We start from the raw sequence: 18,207 nt of genomic DNA, 5'->3' as shown, positions 1-18,207 counted from the left end.
GCCTTCTTCTCCTTCTCCTTGGTCCCACAGTAAGATTCAGGCTTCTTCATTATCATTTTCAGTATCTCCTCTCTCCCCCCAGCTCTCAGGCAAATCTCTCAGCAGCAGAGGGCTGTGCTATGGCTGGGCTGAAGAGAACGTGGCCAGTAAACCCAGCCAGTGAAGCCTGAGTGCTTTGCCCCTCAGAGCCCTCCTCTGCCAGTTGATGGCTCTGCTCACCTTCTGGGTACTCACGGTGGGATTTGTGGGCTTACCTACCTGCAGAAGCCATCCAGGTTCCCACCATCAGCACTGGAGATGGAGTCAGCAGAACGGAGTGCAATTCATCCCGTATTGGGGTAAAGATGAAACATGCCCAAACCTCATGGTTTATATTTACCACCACGTCAACAGCCATAAAAGAGCTATAAAAACAAATGCTTGTGCTACAAGCAACTAATCTTAGATTAATCCCACCCACAAAGTCTCTGGGTACAGTTACATTCACTTTGCTATCTGAACCAGAGAACAACCTCAGGATCAGGGCCATGCAGTACAGACTGGCCTGCTTCCCAGCTGCTCAAACAAGGGTCCTCTGGAGCAGAAGATGTGCACTCATGGCAGAGACGAGCAGGAGCATGAGAGCTGTGCCAGAGCTCTACCCACTCCAGGTCTCCTTGGCCTCCCCAGCCAGCACACTCACCAGCACAGGCCCCACCACACAGCCCTCGGCTGCTGTTTTGCAACAGGTATGTGTATAGACACCTGCAGCCTTCCAGGCATTGACCTCATCTGCAGTCCCTTCTTCCCCTTGGAGAGAGGAGACTTTGGACTTAGAGCAGTTGACTGAAGGGCTGTCCCATTCTGTGCCGTGCAGCCTCATCTTGAGCACTGGCTGCATCTTGGGCGTCACAGTACTGGCAGGAGATTAAACTATTAGAGCGTGTCCAAAAGAGGGCTACAGAGATGGGGATGGGTCTGGAGGGCGAGATGTACGAGGAGCGCTGAGGCCGCTGTGTTTGTGCAGCCCGGAGCAGAGGAGCTGAGGGGAGGCCCGATGGCGGCTGCAGCTCCTCACAGGGAGCGGAGGGGCAGCGCTGAGCTCTGCTGTGTGACAGCGACAGGGCTGAGGGAACGGCATGGAGCTGCGTCAGGGGAGGGGCGGGTGGCGGTCAGGGACAGGGGCTGCAGCGGAGGGCGGCGGGCACGGAACGGGCTGCACGGGGCAGTGGGCACGGCCCCAGGCCGGAGTTCAGGGAGCGTTTCAGACACCTGGTTTGGATTCGGGGTGGGCCTGTGAAGAGCTGGGAGTTGGACTCAATGACTCCTCTGAGTCCTTTCGAACTCAGGATATTCTAAGAGCAGGAAGACAAAAGTCATGGGTGGGTTCAGATAGACAGGGTCTTTATAAGGTCTGCCTGCCAGCCCCTTAAAATGGGCATGTCCCTTACTGGATCCATCTCCACAGAGAATAGAACCAGCACTGTCCTTTGGAAGCTGGCAATCACAACCTTTTTTGGTTACCATAACTGGCTACTCAGGATCAGTCTGCAGAGAAGATGCCACCAGTAATGCATGTTTCACCTATTAGGGACAAACCAGTGCTCTCTTCTTCCAAAAGAACCTCCCTGGTGTCAGGGCATCACTCTGCACTTTGCTATGGCTCGCACAGCCCCCTCCTTGCTGCTGCAGCTCCTGCAGAGTAAGTCTTGGTGGGACTGAGGTGCAGCGTGCCTCCAAGGATGCTGTGGGACAGAGGAACTTGAATCTTGACAGCAGTGAGCCTTGAGACCAAAGTGTACATCTCCAACAATGAGACGCAGAGCTGAGGCACACACCGCCATGCTGAGCTTCAGGAATGAGGTGTGTGCTCTGCAATCTGGGTTGCAGGACCAAAGCGAGCCGCAGGGAGGAGTCCAGGGAGCAGCCAGATGCCAACACCCTGCTGCCATGCAGGCGGTCAGGACAAGTTGCACACCGTGTGCTCTGTGCCATCTCCTGCCTCTGCCTGAGGCACTGAAACAACCGGAGAACCAAAGACAAACGCCTTTCCCGGTCCCTGTACAATCCCCACATAATCACTGCTCCTCCCAGTCCCACCGACCTGCTCCTGTGTTATCTGCATGAAAGCCTCCAGAGTTGAGTAGCTTTGGCAAAGCCCAGGGGCTGCCACACCTAACAAACACTTTAGGCAAGCTTTTCTCAACATGAGGGCAGTCTCACTGCTGGGGTTCCCTGCCACTGACAAAATCATCACTACTTACACACTGTGTGTCTGGACATTAAACAGGGATCTATCCTGCAGCCCTGCATCACTCTGATAGAACTGAGATACTTGCATTCTGCAGCACCAAAACAGGCTTTCACAGAGGCTTTTTTTTTTTTTTTTTTTTCTAATTAAAAAAAAAATAGTATTGCTCAATTCTTGCTGTCCTGCCAAAGACTATCAGAGCTATCTATGTGGCAAAGCCATGACTCTTATGACATCTCTTTAAATGAGACACAAGGCCTTGAGCTCCACAGGTCCCTAAAGTGCGCCCTTAGTTCTGTGATGACTCAAGGGAAAAAAAATCAATTACTAACAGTGAGGTGATTGCTTAACAGCACACCGGTGGTGTATTTTGTACTATGATGTGAGGAGAGGCATTTGACAGGAGGTGGCAGTGGGATGTGAGAACTCAAGGCTTTCCAAGACATACTGGAGGGTTGTCCTGGGTGCAGGGAGTCAAACTGGATGCAGTTCAGCCTGTACTGTATGAGGAACATACTGCCTGCACTCTCCACCTGCATTTCCCTATTCAGAAACTATTCACTTGCTTGAATATGAACACAGGCACTGGGAGTTGATCAAATATTGGCATCACAGTTAATTGTTCCTGCAATATTACATTTACTGATAGCTTTGCTCTATTTTGTTTGTTTTGTGTGGCTGAAACTATTCAACAGTTCAAAAATCAGAAAATGCAGGTAGGCTTAAAGAAAAGTTCATATGACTTCATTCATATGACTGTTATCAAAATATTTGAGGTGCAGAAATGCTGTTACCTTTCTGAGGAGGAGGAAAGTCCCTGCTGAGATTCATACCACATTAGTATGTCAAACAAAATGCTCTGTTCACACCACCATCTGTTTGCCTCTGGAATTTATCCTGGAAATGCAGCAATTTAGTCACTGTGTAACGAGTAAGATCAGCTTGGGCATGAAAAAGCAAACAAATGTATTTCTAATGCTTCCATCGGGAAAAACACTTATCACAGCATGGACAGGTGGCTTTGTCAGCTGCACAAGCTCACTCTGTAGTGCTTAATTTCAATTCAGTTTCTAAGTATCTGATTTTTTTTAACAGTAATTTAAATAGAGCATTGGGTTATATTCAAAATGGTTAATTAAACCACAACACCCATAGAAGTACTCATCCAACATGGGAGGTTTAAAATAATCATTCATGCCCTTTCATAAGTGCAACACAGCTTCTTGCTGGACTCTAGGATAAAGGAGCCACTTATGGCTGTATGACAAAGCCAAGGTAAGCCACAGGTAACGGAGCATGCTGAAATTCAGGTTCAGACTGCTGGATAGGATTGAAGTTACCTAGTTGGCCAGTGATTTTCCAGTCTTGTTGCCAATTCTCTTTCCTCATTTATCACCCCAATCCCACATCTTTCCACATCAAAAATATACGACATGCAGGCTGGGCAAGTGGTTTTCTAGGAAACGTAAGATACAGCGTAAAAGGCACAAATAAATAACCCACAAGGGCTAAATGTCAAACTCCTAAACACCTTCAGAATGAAAAGCAAACACATCAGATTGCTCCTAGATGGCATAAAACCACATCCCTATGTTCCTTGGGAGGTCAAAGGGAAAGCACACATTTGATCTGACAGCCGTAGCTCAGATGCTTCCACTGGCTGCCAAGAGAAAAGCATTTTTAAACTGAAATCGGCTCATTTGCCAAAAAGAAGTGCCTCTCACTTGCCTCAGGCTTTATTAGGGGTGTCTGAGTCTCCCCACCCCCATGGCAGCCACGTCAACAACAGCATTGCCAACACTCTCTGGAGCTTTCCACGCAGTGACCCGCAGGCGAGGCAGGATGGTGGCTGCATGGGGGCAGACAAAACACTCTGCAGAGAAGATGGGGCCATGAGCAACTCTGTGCTGAATGCATCCATGTGATGATGGGTTGTGTAGGACGGGCAGGAATGCAGCGCTGCCAGCCACGCACGATCCGCCTGGTGTGGAAATCAGGCTGGTAAAATAAACGACAGCCTTAAAGCTAATTACAAATAAGTTCTGCTCTGCATATGAAGATAAACTGTCATGTTTTCCAGCCTCTTAAGCAGGGATTATTTTGGGGAGAGGTGGTTGTAGACAGTCTTAGCCTGCAGAGCAGGAAAGGAGTGGGGAAGGAAAGAGCAGTCAGACACACACGGGAGGGGTTGCAGCAAAATGAGCAGCTTTACTTCCATGGATGCCAGGGATGTGTGGGGAACGGAGCTCCCACGAGGGGCAGGAGCCAAAGAACAGTTTGGTCTCTCCTTTCTGGGGGCTGCTCCTCCCAGTTCAACCCAGCAGCCTGAAATGCTGCTCCAGGACATGTTCACCAGGATGGCAGGGCCTCAGGGATCTGGGCACACGAAGCCTGTCTATCCCCTCTGGCACGAAGCCCCCTCTTTCTCATGGTCCCTCAGCCCTGGCTGCATCCCTACCGCCTCCTGTCAGCGTTCGCTGCCCAGTTCCCAGCCAAGCACTGCTCTCAGCACGCAGCCCTCACCTCTCATCCCATCGGTGTTACCTGGGAGAAGAGGCCGTCCCCAGCCCATCACAACCTGCCTTCGGGCAGTTGCAGAGAGCAACGAGGGCTGCCCTGAACCTCCCCTTCTCCACACTGAACGATCACAGCTCCCTCAGCCGCTGCCATAAGACTTGTGCTCCAGACCCTTCCGTTTTGCCGCCCTTCTGTGACGGGCTCCAGCACTTCCACGTCTTTTCTGTGAGAAGCCGCAAAGCGTTGCTTACTTCCAGCCCCTTACCCCACCACCACCTCGGCGGCACGTACCGCCGGTACCTTGCCATAGCAGCACACCGACAAGGCGAACAGCATTTCACACTGCGTACCGCACTCATTTACACGGGCAGAGCAGACGCCGCTCCGCGGGCGTTTCCCCGGTGCCCCTGATGCCGCAGCGCACAGCCGGGGCGCCGCGCACCGAGCCGTGACCCCCCCGATCGCGAGCGGCGGGGAACCCGGGGAGGAGGGCATCCCCCCGGCGCCACCGCGAGGAGCCCGGCGCCACCTCCGCGCCGCGGGGAGGGGCGGGGGGCCGCGTGACCTCACGGCGAGGCGGCGGCCGCCCCCGCCCGGATGCACTGACTCAGCCGCCGGGATGACGGCGGGAGCGCGCACGCCGCGCCGACTCCCGAGCCACGCCGCGCCGACACCCGGGCCACGCCGCGGGGCAGCCGCCGATCACGCGCGGGGCGCCCCGCGCCCATTGGCTGCCGCCTCACACACCTTTGCCGCCGATTGGCTGCCGGGCGGGCGACGCCCCGCCCACCCGCGCGGGGCGCTGGAGCCGCCGCCACCTGAATGGGGAGCGGCGGACAAAAAGAGGAAAATCGGCGCGGGCACGGCCGGCGGTGGCGGCACGGGGTCCCGGCACGGCGCGCGGTGAGCGGGGGCTGCGGGAGGGGCAGGTCGGGGGGCGCGCAGGAGGAGGGGCACGGCGGGACGGGGGAACCGGCAGAGCCCGGGGGCCGGGCGGGCGGGTGGGCGGCGGCGGCGTGAGAGTGAGCGAAGAGTACGAGGCGGGGGGCGCCGCCGGCACCGCAAGCGGGGAGCCGGGAGTCTGGCTCCGGACAGCGGGACGGGCTGAGCTGTGGGCGTTGGGCGGCGGTACTGCGAGCAGCCGCGCCACCGGACGCGGTGGCCGCAGCCCCGTCCCCGCGGTGCGATGCGGCGCGGTGCTGAGCAGCTCCTTTCCTGCTCCTTCTGAGGGCGGGGGCGGGAGCGCGGCGAACTGGGGGAAAGGTCGGCGCGCGGCGCTCCCAGCAGCCGCCGATCACGCTTTGTTCGCGTGCCCCCGCCCCGACCGCGCCCCGCCCGGGGCAGCCAATGGGGGCGGGACGGGGGCGGGACGGGGGCGGGGCGAGGCGGCGGGGTGCGCCGAGGTGACGGTGGCGCGCGCCCAACGGCCGCCGGGGATGGGGGCGGGGACGGGGGCGGGCCGTGCGGCCGTGCCTCGGCGCTGCCCCGCGCCACGGAGCTCCCCCTGAGCCATGCCGCCGGCGGCTCCTGGCGCGCGGCTCCGTTTCGTGCGGCGTTCTGCCAAACCGTGCGTGTCCCGACGTGCCGCTCCCCGAGCTGCCGTCCTCACGGCTGTAAACGTGGCTGCGTGCGCTCCTGAGCGCTGTGGGAACACCGAGTGGCGGCTGACGCGTTTAGAAGGGAGCGGCCCTGGGCTTCTCGTAGCCGCGGGTCAGAGCGGGGGTTCGAAGCGGGAACGGAAGGAGGGTGCGGCGGGAGGGGGGATCTGGGCTTCGTCCCGTGTTGCGTTTTGTCGTTTTAAGCTTTCAGCCGCAGCAATATGGAATAACTTGAACTATTGCTTAAGGTTTGGGGAAGTTGTTTGGCCTCAAGGAGCTGTGTCATCCTCACCAGATGGCAGATTTCCCCACAGATGACTTAAGAAGGCATCCTGTCAGGAGGGCAGTGTAGCCGTACCCCGTGTCATCATGCACGTTTTCCCTGCACGAGGCGCTCCATGCTGTTAGCTAGCCGAGACCATCGAGTTAAAGGCTTATTGAACTCTGACCCACACAGGAAGAAGAAATGGCGATGATGACTGAGAAGCAGGGAGATGCTCAGTATTTCTGGAACAATACCCCTGAGAAAGGCGATTACGAGGCTGTTGAGGCCCTGATTTCTATGAGCTGCAACTGGAAGACTGACCTGAAGAAACATGCAGACATGAGACCCATCACCCCAGCCTCTGACATGTCAGAGGACAGCGATGAGACCCTGCTTCCTGGAGTGGCAGACTTCAGCACCATCCCCGCATTTGTAAGTGCTTACCATGTGCAAGCTCATTTCTCTGTGTCCATGAGGCAGCAGTTGGTAACGCGTGGCAGCAGGTTGTTAAATGTCCCCCTAATCTCACCTCTTCCTGCAGTGCCTGACCCCTCCGTACAGCCCATCCGACCTGGAGTTGTCCCACACCACCCCCACATCTCGAGGAGAGGCTGAGCCGCACGCGCCCAGAGCCCTGAAGGCCCAAGCGACCAGCGTTATTCGGCACACGGCCGATGCTCAGCTCTGCAATCGCAAAACCTGCCCAGCGAGAACAGCCAGTGTACTGAAATACCAGGATGGTGCTGCATGGGACACTAATAGCAAACTGGACAGCAACGAAGAGTGCTCGGCTACAGCACTGAGCAGAGTGAGTTATGAAAGCAGACGATTGCCAGCTGCAGAAAGAGAAACTGCAGAGCCAGCTGCTGGCCCTGAGCGCTCGACAAAGCCTGTGGTCAGCAGGCATCCATCTGTCCCTGGGTCAGCACAGCAGCCAGCACCGATGGCAGCCCCATGCTCTGTCCTGGGAAACGCAGCCCCCCCCGTGCCGGTCATTTGCCAGATGGTCCCACTGCCCACCAGCAACTCTGTCATGACTGCTGTGGTGCCTGGTGCTGCAGCCAGCCGGCCACCTGCGCTCTGCCAGCCCATGGTGCTCATGGGCACACAGGTCCCCAAGGGCGCCGTCATGTTCGTTGTGCCCCAGCCAGTTGTGCCGAGCGCGAAGGCTCCGATCCTCAGCCCAAATGGCACGAGGCTCTCTCCTATTGCCCCCGCTCCTGGCTTCGCACCTTCTGGAGCCAAAGTTGCTCCTCCGGTTGATTCTTCGAGAATAAGAAGTCATGTTTGCAACTACCCGGGGTGTGGGAAAACTTACTTCAAGAGCTCCCATTTGAAGGCTCACGTCCGAACACACACAGGTTGGTCACTCATTCGGGCTGTTAAAAGTTAACGTGACGTTGCAGCTGTATGCACTACTTGTTAAGAATCTCGTAGTTACTGGATTTGTTCATAGAGCATATTGTGGGGCAGCAATGAAAGGCTTCTTTCTCATTGTGTGCACTGTAATGCCACCTAATCTGTGAGAGGAAATACCCCGGGGGGGAAGTTGATTCAGGAGTTTGTGCTGGCTTTGCTCCATGTCAGAAGGCAGACAGCAACATATCTTGCAAGCATTGGAAGCAAGGCCCTGCCCAAATGTAGAAAAGGCTTTTCTGTAGTTACAGATGCCTTATTAGGCTTCTACACAAGAATGCCTTTGTGAGAAGTAGGTTAAGGTTAACTTAAAGGGATTCTTTCATGAACAAAAGCAAGTGTCCAATCAAAGCTATTCCCACTTTGGTTATCTCTGAACAACTTCATGTCTCAGCTCTTATTCACAGTAGTGAAAAGAGGGGCGTGCATTTTCACAGAGACTCATGATGTGCTGCCAGAGCTCTGTTACATGGGAATGGGACCAACATCGTTATGGGTTGCATTAAGGAGGAGCACTTGGTCACCTGACCAAAGGCACCATAATCTGCGGCACCCGTGGGGCTGAGAGCTAAAATCAGCCCTGTGTGCAGGCATAGGGAGCATCTCAGTTTGTTTTTCGGAGGACTTTTCAGGCCTCCTGCACTACTTAGTATTGATGATAGTGAGTCTGCAATGTTTAAATGTTTTTGAATTTCATATATATAAAAGTAATGAAGATTTATATGAAGCTCGGTTGTAATGGAAATGCATTTTTCGAAAAGCCAGCTGCTGTCAGTCAAGCCAATAGCGTTGGTTGCTCAGTGTTCACGGCTTTCCTTCTTCTAGGAGAGAAGCCCTTTAGCTGCAGCTGGAAGGGCTGTGAGAGGAGGTTTGCCCGCTCCGACGAGCTGTCCCGGCACCGCAGGACGCACACCGGGGAGAAGAAGTTTGCGTGCCCCATGTGCGAGCGGCGGTTCATGAGGAGCGACCACCTGACGAAGCACGCGCGGCGGCACCTCTCCGCCAAGAAGCTGCCCAACTGGCAGATGGAAGTGAGCAAGCTGAATGACATCGCCGTGCCGCCTCGGTCGGTGGCTGCGCAGTGAAGGGACTTGGTCAGGAGGTGGCTGATTAACTGTTGTCACTGGGGTATGCCAGGTTAAAAAAGAAAAAAAAAAGAAAAAAAAGAAAAAAAAAAAAAAAAAAAAAAGCTTTTGCTGCAGGTCTGTGGTTCTCCAGTGCCAGCTGCTGATGGCAGCGCTGCAGGGAGGCAGAGGCGGTCTGTGTGCAGTGACACAGCGTGGGGCTGAGAGACTCAGGCTGGCTGGAATGGAGGGTGTCTTTTGCACTGGTAAGGAGAGAAAGGGAAGGCTCTAGAGCAGAGCAGAACGCGTTGTGCAGGTTTTGAATTTTGCAGATTATTCATATATGCTATATACATATATATATATATCAGTCAAGCGTCAGTGTTGCTGAAGGTTTGCGGCTGATGCTTGAGACCAGCACAGATTTTAACTGTTGGTTGTGAATCGCCAGTACGGCACAGATTAGATAGACGGCAATGTGCAGGCACAGGCTTGAAAGCCCAGGGTGTATGTGCCAGAGGTGATCCAAATTGGTTTTCCTACTTGTGCTGCCTTTTCTGGGTAGGAGGGCCCAGTAGATTTCCAGGCCCAGTGGTACAGGTGGGTTGGTGCCACGCTCTGGGAGCTGTGGGGCCTGTCCTACAATTGGTGCCATGTGCCCTGGGGCCACCAGCTTTGTGCTGCTGCCCAGAAAGGGCTTCAGTGGGTGCTGAGAGGCACCCTGTAGGCAGTAGGAGGCAGGGGGGTGAAAAGTTTGTGAATCCTCGTTGGCTTTGTAACATTTTCCTGGCTTCTTTTGAAAGCTTTGTGATTATTACAACTGGTTATACTGAGGCATCGTACGGTGCTTCTGCTTTTGTGATGCTTACAGTTTCCTTCATACCCTCTCAAATTCCATACCACTGCATTTTTCATAAGCAGATACAGTGTACTTTTAAGAAAAACAGTGAAACTGTAAGCTACTTGGGTGGACTGAGAGAGAAAAACTGGAACCTTAGGGTTCTTGACCATGTTATTCTTTGAAAGATGGTTTATACTAAAAATGAGATATGGATATGTTATGTATTGTATTAAATTAGAAAGTTGTGATTTGAAAAGTTAAACAAGGCAGTAAAGACACAGCTTAGAATTAAAGCTGTATATTTTGTGACAAATAATGTGTCAACTTCACTCTATTTTATCATATTATGTCGAGGACACCTATCAGAAAGTGAACCATTTGAAAATAGTGTATTAGATACGCTCTTTTGTGACTACTTTAAAGATTTGCACATTTCTTATGTTGTACTTTATACTTTGTTTACAATAAAAGCAATTTTCTTTAATACAGACTCTTTTTCATATCAGAACTTTGTCGTATTCACCCCTTTGCAGGGAAGTGAGCCTCAGAGTGAAATATAGTGTCCATCAGTGCATGTCCTGACTGGTGAGACCCATCTGTCCCAACTTTTGATTTATGAGCTCTGTGAAGCCAACAGGAGTGGAATTTGAAGTCTGCACTTAATGCTTAGAATACTTTTCCCCTCCCTACTCTTCATCCTTCCCCCGCTTTTCCACCAGGCACCCAAAAATAAATGTTGTTATGCAGGCCGCTGCAGCGCTGGTTTAAAATGATTATTTTTCCAATGATGGTGGAACTGCTCTGTCTTCTGCAGGGTGACACACAGCCCACGCTGCACATGGCCGAGCCATCAGGCGGAGGTGGCAGCCACCATCTGTGCAGCGTGGGATTGGGATTCCTCAGTGATGTTGCCTGGAGCTGGTCATGAGCAACACCAAGAGAGGCGTGCGTTGAATTTCACCCTTCTGCAGGCCTGCCTGCCCAGAGTCAGCAGTCTGAGGCACTTTCAGACAGGCAGCTTTCCCTTCACCGCAGTAGGAACGTGGCATCTTCCTCTACCTTCTGCTGATTTATGCAGAGGATAACGGCTTGGTTCTGTTCATGTGAGCTCCTCCATGTCCTGCTCTGATTCCCTCCTCTGCCTGCAGAGATTCCCATATTTCATGACTGTGTGGCTGCTGACTCACTGTCGTTCCCTGTAGGGTAAGCAGCATCAGGATTGGGGCACTCCTTACTTTTCCCGGTTGATGAAGCGCCCTATGCAGTAAAACCCTGAGTCATTATGCTTTCTTCTTGTTCCAGGAGGGAACACAGCCCAGCATAGGAGACACTTCCCCATGAGCAGAATCCTGGTCTTCCCTCTCGCCTCACACACTATTCAACATCTTAGAAGCAGGATCCAAAAGCTCACATGTACACAGGCAACTTAAGGCAGCCAGACAGGGATTGCCTCGATGCTCCTTCTGGCTTTGGAGCACCCCAAGCTCAAGGGAGCTGCACATAAACCTGGGTGTCCAGGCAAGGAGCTCCATCTGCCAGCAATGCTGTGAGCCCCAGCACTGCACACTGGTGTTCCAGGAGTGGAACCTTACAGTGGCCTTCCAGTACCTGAAGGGGCCTACAGGGAAGCTGAGAAGGACTTCATATGAGGGCATGTAGTGACAGGATGTGGGGAAATGGTTTTAAACTGGAAGAGGGCTGATTTAGACGAGATATCAGGAAAACATTCTTTTCTCTGGGAGTGGTGAGATACTGGAACAGGTTGCCCAGTGAGGCAGGCTGGATGGGGTTGTGAGCAACTTGGTCTAGAGGGAGGTGTCCTGCCTATAGCAGAGGGGTTGGAAATAGCTGATCTTAAAGGTCCCTTCCAACTCAAACTTTTCAGTGATGTTATAAGTGAACCAGCAGGAGGAAGGTTCTTTCAACTACAAAGCTCCCAGACCCTCTCCACACTCTGAAGTGACACGGAAGAGTAGCAAAACAGGTGGCCTCTGCGAGCACTGGCCTGGGCACAACAATTAATTTGTCTCAGCATGTACACATCCATTTGCTGCTTCTCTGCATCACCAGCGCATCCCAACATCATATTTCCTGCCAGACCCTAGAGGCATCACAGAGCTCCTGGGGTGGTCACATTTCCTTTCTTGGGTAAATACACGGCATCAGACCTCCAGGTGATGTGGGTCTGTTTAAGCCGGTGAATCAGTGCTAATTACACACCCATGGAGCAGGCAGGAGGGTGCAGGGCTCTGTTCAGAGCTGGGATCGCTCACCAGAACAGTGCTGGCAAATCTCAGGCACTGCTGGGAACTAAAAGAAAGAAAGACTCTCACTTCAACCTCAGAATTGAACAGGAAGGTAGTGCCCCCCTCAGCTCAAGGCAGGGTCTTAACAGTAAATTTACCCCATGTACAGGTTTGCCCCACTGATCAGCACGCGGCCCTGCAGGTTGCAGCTGCAGCACCAAAATAGGAGCCTGAGGTTATTTTTTGGAGACCCTGGGTATGGGGGCTTGGGGCACGTCACCCCCTGCAGCGCTGCAGCAGCCCCCACCACACAGCTGGCGTGTCGGTGTGGTGCACAGGGCCTTTATCTCTGCATGAGGAGAAAACTGGAGAAGTCACAATTTCCCTTGTGGCTGGGAGAACAATAACTTCCATTACAGCATTTGTGGGAGGCCTGGATGCTAGACAAGTGAACTAATGCGCACTTTACAGGAGGGGTCCTGAGACAGAGCAGCAGGCTGGGAGCTGCAGCGGCTGGCAGGGCCAAGACGCCAATGAGGGAGCAATGTCTGCAGAGCAGCGAGCCCGGAGGCCTCCTTCCTCCCTGCCGCCTGGCCCCGGCTGGGCGCTGCCTCCTGCGGACGTGGCGTGTGCCCCGGTGCCAGAGGGAAGGGCTGCGCTGAGCCCAGGGCTGCTCCGCACGCAGGGACACAAGGTATCCCCGTGGCAGCTCGCCTGTCTCCTGCAAATAGATGATTCACTTGTCTGCTTTGGCAACATAACTCTGTCGCCACGGAAACACTTACAAGCTGTCAGAAAAGTTATAACACACAATCAGGGCTGGAGAATGCTGGATGAATGAACAGGCATGTTGAGGGCTCGCGCTACCTGCTGTTCTCCATGGGAAAGGGCTGGGGAGGATCACATACGGCCACAGTGAATGCTTCTAGGATACGTTTCCCAGTGGGGTAGAACATGTCACACAGTGCTCTCTTTTCCTGGGTACCTCGACATGGGCTGCATCCTGTTTGTTTGCTCCAAAGGATAGTTTGACACTTTATCAGCAAGAACAACACACATCCTGAGCCTCCTCATCACACTGTTGAGAATGCACAGACAGCTCGTAGATGCATTTGCTGTGCTGCAATATAAATCAGGTGATAATAATGTCATACATTAAATAACTCAGAACCTTTCCTGTGGTACCACAGTTCTGGTGGAAACTTTATACCGACTTGTATGTTCCACCATGAAGGGCAAAGTCATCATAGAATGACCTGGGTTGAAAAGGACCACAAAGATAATTTGGTTTCAACCCCCTGCTGTGTGCAGGGTCACCAACCACCAGACCAGGCTGCCCAGAGCCACATCCAGCCTGGCCTTGAATGCCTCCAGGGATGGGGCATCCACAGCCTCCTTGGGCAACCTGTTCCAGTGTGTCACCACCCTCTGTGTGAAAAACTTCCTCCTAGTATCTAACCTAAACCTCCCTTGTCTCAGTTTAAAACCATTCCCCCTTGTCCTATCACTATCCACCCTTGTAAACAGCCGTTCCCCCTCCTGTTTATAAGCTCCCTTCATCGTATCATCAGTGCTGGGCTGAATTCCATCAAGTTGTCATCATCTAATTGCGAAGGCCATGATCCCCTGCAGCGCTAGCTGGGTGCCTGGCACCAGGAGCTTGCTGCCAGGAGAGAGCTCAGCCATTCCCAATGCTCCTGCCTAGGAAGGAGGGTTCTTGGTGCTTAATTACCCGAAAGGCAGCTGGTAATCCCAACCCCCTCCCCAAAATAGGGAAGAAAAATAGAAAGCATCGCATGCAGACTGCTCAGTGCCCTGTTCTGAAGTAAATGGAAAGCTTGGCAGCCGTGTTCATTTCTTGGTGTACTAAATTGCTCAAAGCCACTCAGCAGTGACCTGAGGAGAAGCAATTGCTGTCTCTGAGTGCCCCAAGGGAGGCAGGAGACAGGACAGCATGCACAGACTGTGAGGACCAGGTGACATCACCTCTGTCCTGCACAGATATTCATCTTAATACCAATCCTTCTGGCCCTGGGGCAGCAGGACATGTTTCAGGTCTTCCATGGGAACACATCATAACCAGTTGTTAATGTCAGCTGGGGGGATCTCTCTCTTTTTCTTTCCCATTTGTGCCAGAGACTTCCCTGTTTGAGCAATGTAAGGAGCCTGATGAGTCTATGGTGAGTCACCAAGCCAGGAAAATATCTGCAGGAAGGCCAGACTATTTATAAAAAGGAAAAGAAAGAAAGGAAATCTGTTGTAGATGCAGAGAGATCTAGAAGGCAGACCTAACTTTCTGGGGAGACTGTTTCCCTGGGCTGTGTGAGGAGTGCTCCCAGCACACAGGGGGGATGAGGGCATGGTGGGAGGGCCCTTGGGTGGGCCTGATGCCTCAGGCCAGGTCAGCCATGGTGGTGTGTGTCACTGCCGCCTGAAGCACAGACACTGGGCTGTGTGGTGATGGTGGTGATGCCATGTGTGGTCAGGAAAGCATCGCTGAGCCCACAGCCCGGCCTCAAGTCCCACAGCCCAGAGGCCGCTCGCCTGGCTCTGCCATGTACAGCTGGGGTGGTTGCAGCCGCTGTGGGATGTGCTCGTGTGGAGGTGTAGGGAAGGAACGGTGAAAGTGCCACCACTGTCAAATGAAATTTTGCAAAGGTACGAATGGGTTTAGTTTTGCAACAGTGCTGCTGGGATGGAGAAGGATTCTTCAGCCCCAGTGGGTCTGCTGCTGCCTTGGCTCTGTCTAAGAAGCACGGTGCTGGCTTCTGGAGCCATTCCAGCAGACATTGAAACCGTTCCAACACTTAAGCAAATTTTTAATTGTCCTGAAAGGTGGGGTTTTCCTGAATCACTTGAATAAAAGTCATCAGTGCAGCAGGGAATCAACTCACACCACTTCCACATACTGCCGATGCAGCGTGTTGGTAGGGCAGCCTGCGGAATAAAGCATTTGTTTCGCTTGAGCAGAGTAGCTGTGGCTTGTTCTGCTGTGCTGGTACGGCCCTCAGCACCAACGGAGCACAGTGCCAGGGCTGAGCGTGATGCCACTCCTGCTGTCACTGAAGTGGAATGAAATGGTGCTTCCAATGACGTGCGCCGCCTCTTGCCCTGTGTTTTGTTTGTGCTTTGTGTTTCCCCCACTGCTGCCTATTTCCTTCTCTAAAATATTTAATGAGCAGATCCCCACCCGCACTGCAGTCCCTTTGCCACCATTTCCCATTGCCCTCAGCCCCGCGCTCAGGCTGACAGCTTCCATGTGCTGGGCTGTTCCTTAAAGTTTTGACAAACACTGATATTTCCCATGGCAACGGCCCCGTCACAACAGAGCTCACTTCCAGAGAAACAAATGCAGCTCTGCAGTGCCAGCTGCCTTTCAAACAGATGTTTGACTGCAGAGGAGATTTACAGCGGCTCTTAGTTTGGAGAAATGAATATCATTGCCTGGACAACATGGTTTTTTTTTTTCTTCTTCTTCTTCTTCTTTATTTTTTCCTGCCTGATGAGTTATTTTTCTTAGCTAAAAGGAATCTTCCTGGATTGCTCTTCTCCTGCAGAGGTATCTCCTGGTGCTGCTGCAGAAGTCCCAGCCCAGAGGTGACAGCCAAAACCACCTGGACGTGATGTGATACTGCAACAAGGTGTACTGAGACAGCAACTGGGGCAAAAGTGCCCCAAAAGTGCCCCCACACTTCACGACCTGCCTTACAGCTTAGTGCTGAGCAGAGCCTGGAAAACTTGCTGATTCTAGGGTCACGGGAAGAAAATTTAATCCATTTTTTTCTTTTTCCCCATACAACTTCCTTCAAACAAGAGGTGGTTGTCACTTGAACTATTTGGAGTTGTTGGAGTGAGTCCAGAAGAGACCACGGAGATGCTCAGAGTCTGCTGTGATAGAAGGCAGACAGAGCCAGGCTTGTTCAGTATGGAGAAGAGAGGGCTCCAGAGAGACTTGACTGCAGCCTGCCAGTACTTAAAGTGAACTTATAAAAAGATGAGGAACAACTTTCTACATAGGAAGATAGTGATCAGACAAGAGGGAATGGTTTTAAACTGAGAAAGGGGAAATTTATGTTAGCTGTTGGGAGGAAATTCTTCACTCAGAAGGCGGTGAGGCACTGGCATGGGTTGCCCACAGGGATGGTAAATGTGCCTTCCCTGAAGACATCCAGGGCCAGGTTGAATGGGCCCTGGGCAGCCTCACCTGGAGGGTGGAAGCCCTGCCCACAGCAGGGGGCTGGAATTGGGTGGGCTTTAGGGTATCTTCCAAATAAAACTATTCTGTTATTCTACGATTCTATAATTCTTTACGTTCCTGAATCAGCAGGACTAACAGAGCCAGCTTGTATTTCAGTGTTCCAGAGAAAAACATGCAGTAGTTCATGAATAGTTCACTCCCATCCCCAAAAGAACGTCCAAAATAGTTTTGGCTTTGCCCAGAGGTGTTAGTCAGAACAAGCACATGCATGGCTCCCTGCTGAGGGGTTCCTGGCGGGGACAAGCATTGCACGTGGTGGTGTGGGACACACCGCTTTGCAGGGCCTCATAAATCTGCTGCTGAGGGTGTGGCTTTAGGCACATTGCTATTTTTAATTTGGGGTTAATAGACAACAAACAAAGTGTGTTACCATTACTGTGTATTTGGGCGTCAGGGTTGGAACCCTTTCCATTCAGTGTTTCTTCCAATGAAGGGCCACCGAGATGATGAAGGGCCTGCAACATCTTTGATACGAGGAGAGGTCAGCTCAGAATGGAGGAGGCCCAGAAGGATCCTATCAATGTCTGCCATATCCAAGGAGAAGGCTTTGTCCAAGAGGATGCAGCCAGACTCCGTTCAGTGGTGCCCAGTGCGGTGTGGTGCCGGAGCACTGGCACAGGTTGCCCAGAGGCTGTGGGGTCTCATCCTTGGGGATGTTCAGAAGCCACCTGGCCATGGGCCTGGGCAGCGCAGGTGATGCGGGCGTTCATCCCATTTTGTGCACAGCAAGAACACTGGTAGGGGGATAAGATGGCACATCAATCTGCTTGTCAGCCCCGGTTCGTGTCTCAACACGGCAGTGCTGTCACACATGGTTCGCAGCCAGGCCTCCTTCCTCCATGCGCCTTCCATGTGACAATCCGCTTTGCAATTCCACTTTGCAAAAAGTCTGAGAAAGGCAAATTGCAATCCTCAGCAGATTGACATGATTGCATTCTGAGTGTTTCCTGTTCTAGTGGCAGCACTTGAGGTAACTCAGCAGCAAACCTAAAAAACACTGCTGTGTTGAGAAATTTGTTCAACAGGCCCTGTGGCTGCTCTCAGATTTCCTTCTTCTCCTTTAAGACAAACATACTGGTTTGAAGCCAAAACCATAGCCGTGACCTCAGCCATGCCAGACCTCGCTGTGTGGGACACGGCCGTTCCACTCATAAGGTCAGCTTTTCAGTTGCCAAGGCTCATACCAGGCCCTGGCCACAGATCTGATCACTCCCTTGGAGTTTCCAAGGGCATCTCAAAGGGATCATAAATATAGCAATTGCCCCATGAAAGTTTGTTACAGAGGAAGTTTTTTAAGCTACGGTTGACCCCCACAGGCATAAGAAGCACTGAAAATCAACCACATGGATGCCTACATTGGTAATGTTATTTCATGGTCCTGCTTCACAGACACAAGATTCCAAGGCCAAGCTCTGTGCAGATGGGAAGTTCCCCAAGGTCTGGATGCCTGCAGCTTCCTGACCCACCGCCCTGGGCAGCCCACGTGCTACAGAGCTTGGATCCGTTCAGTGCATTGGTTGGAGCCAGGGGGAGCAATGGATTCAGTTACTTTATTTTAGGACCACAGATAAAGCAGAAAATCATCTTGTGCTGCAGATGCTTCTGTGTACACCTCTTCCTGTATCCAGGATTATCCAAGATACAAGCTGTGCTTATCTGTGCCCACAGGCAGTCCCTTGAGCTGCCCCTTCGTTCCATGTGACTGCCCTAAAACAAGAAAAGAAAAAAAAAATGCAAGGGAAGAGGAAAAGCCAAGGCTGGATCAGAGGGAA

The 18,207-nt window shown here is 52.6% G+C and overlaps 1 protein-coding gene and 1 long non-coding RNA gene across 5 annotated transcripts; one reads left to right on the top strand and one right to left on the bottom strand.

Annotated features, from left to right (window-relative positions):
* Window positions 1-596: 596 nt before the first annotated feature.
* KLF10 (KLF transcription factor 10) lies at window positions 597-10,415 on the top strand. Of its 3 annotated transcripts, none has more exons than XM_052704752.1 (4): window positions 597-728; window positions 6,803-7,042; window positions 7,152-7,971; window positions 8,852-10,415. In XM_052704752.1, the coding sequence occupies exons 1-4, from the start codon at window positions 597-599 to the stop codon at window positions 9,109-9,111; spliced, it is 1,452 nt and encodes a 483-aa protein (XP_052560712.1). In that variant the 3' UTR covers window positions 9,112-10,415. The 3 variants fall into 3 exon arrangements, with proteins under 3 accessions (XP_052560712.1, XP_052560713.1, XP_052560715.1); XM_052704753.1 differs by lacking the exon at window positions 597-728 and adding an exon at window positions 5,511-5,650; XM_052704755.1 differs by lacking the exon at window positions 597-728 and adding an exon at window positions 6,260-6,457.
* On the bottom strand, window positions 1,471-5,270 carry LOC128091536 (uncharacterized). Of its 2 annotated transcripts, XR_008211443.1 has the most exons (4): window positions 5,098-5,270; window positions 4,775-4,970; window positions 3,571-4,211; window positions 1,471-3,127 (listed from the first exon to the last, which is right to left on the bottom strand). It is a non-coding gene; the product is annotated as an uncharacterized LOC128091536 (long non-coding RNA). The 2 variants fall into 2 exon arrangements; XR_008211442.1 differs by lacking the exon at window positions 1,471-3,127 and having other exon boundaries at window positions 3,927-4,228.
* Window positions 10,416-18,207: the final 7,792 nt, after the last annotated feature.

This window comes from Tympanuchus pallidicinctus, unplaced genomic scaffold (assembly GCF_026119805.1).
Source record: "Tympanuchus pallidicinctus isolate F22 unplaced genomic scaffold, pur_lepc_1.0 scaffold5, whole genome shotgun sequence".
Lineage (NCBI taxonomy): Eukaryota > Metazoa > Chordata > Aves > Galliformes > Phasianidae > Tympanuchus > Tympanuchus pallidicinctus.
The sequence above is the reverse complement of the archived record's forward strand: the minus strand, read 5'-3'. Positions and strand labels throughout refer to the sequence as shown.

Coding starts and splice junctions, on each gene's coding strand:
- KLF10 (XM_052704752.1), top strand. CDS start 597: ATGGCAGAGACGAGCAGGAGCATGAGAGCTGTGCCAGAGCTCTACCCA. Junction 729..6,802: donor CGGCTGCTGTTTTGCAACAG/GTATGTGTATAG, acceptor TGACCCACACAG/GAAGAAGAAATGGCGATGAT. Junction 7,972..8,851: donor TCACGTCCGAACACACACAG/GTTGGTCACTCA, acceptor TCCTTCTTCTAG/GAGAGAAGCCCTTTAGCTGC.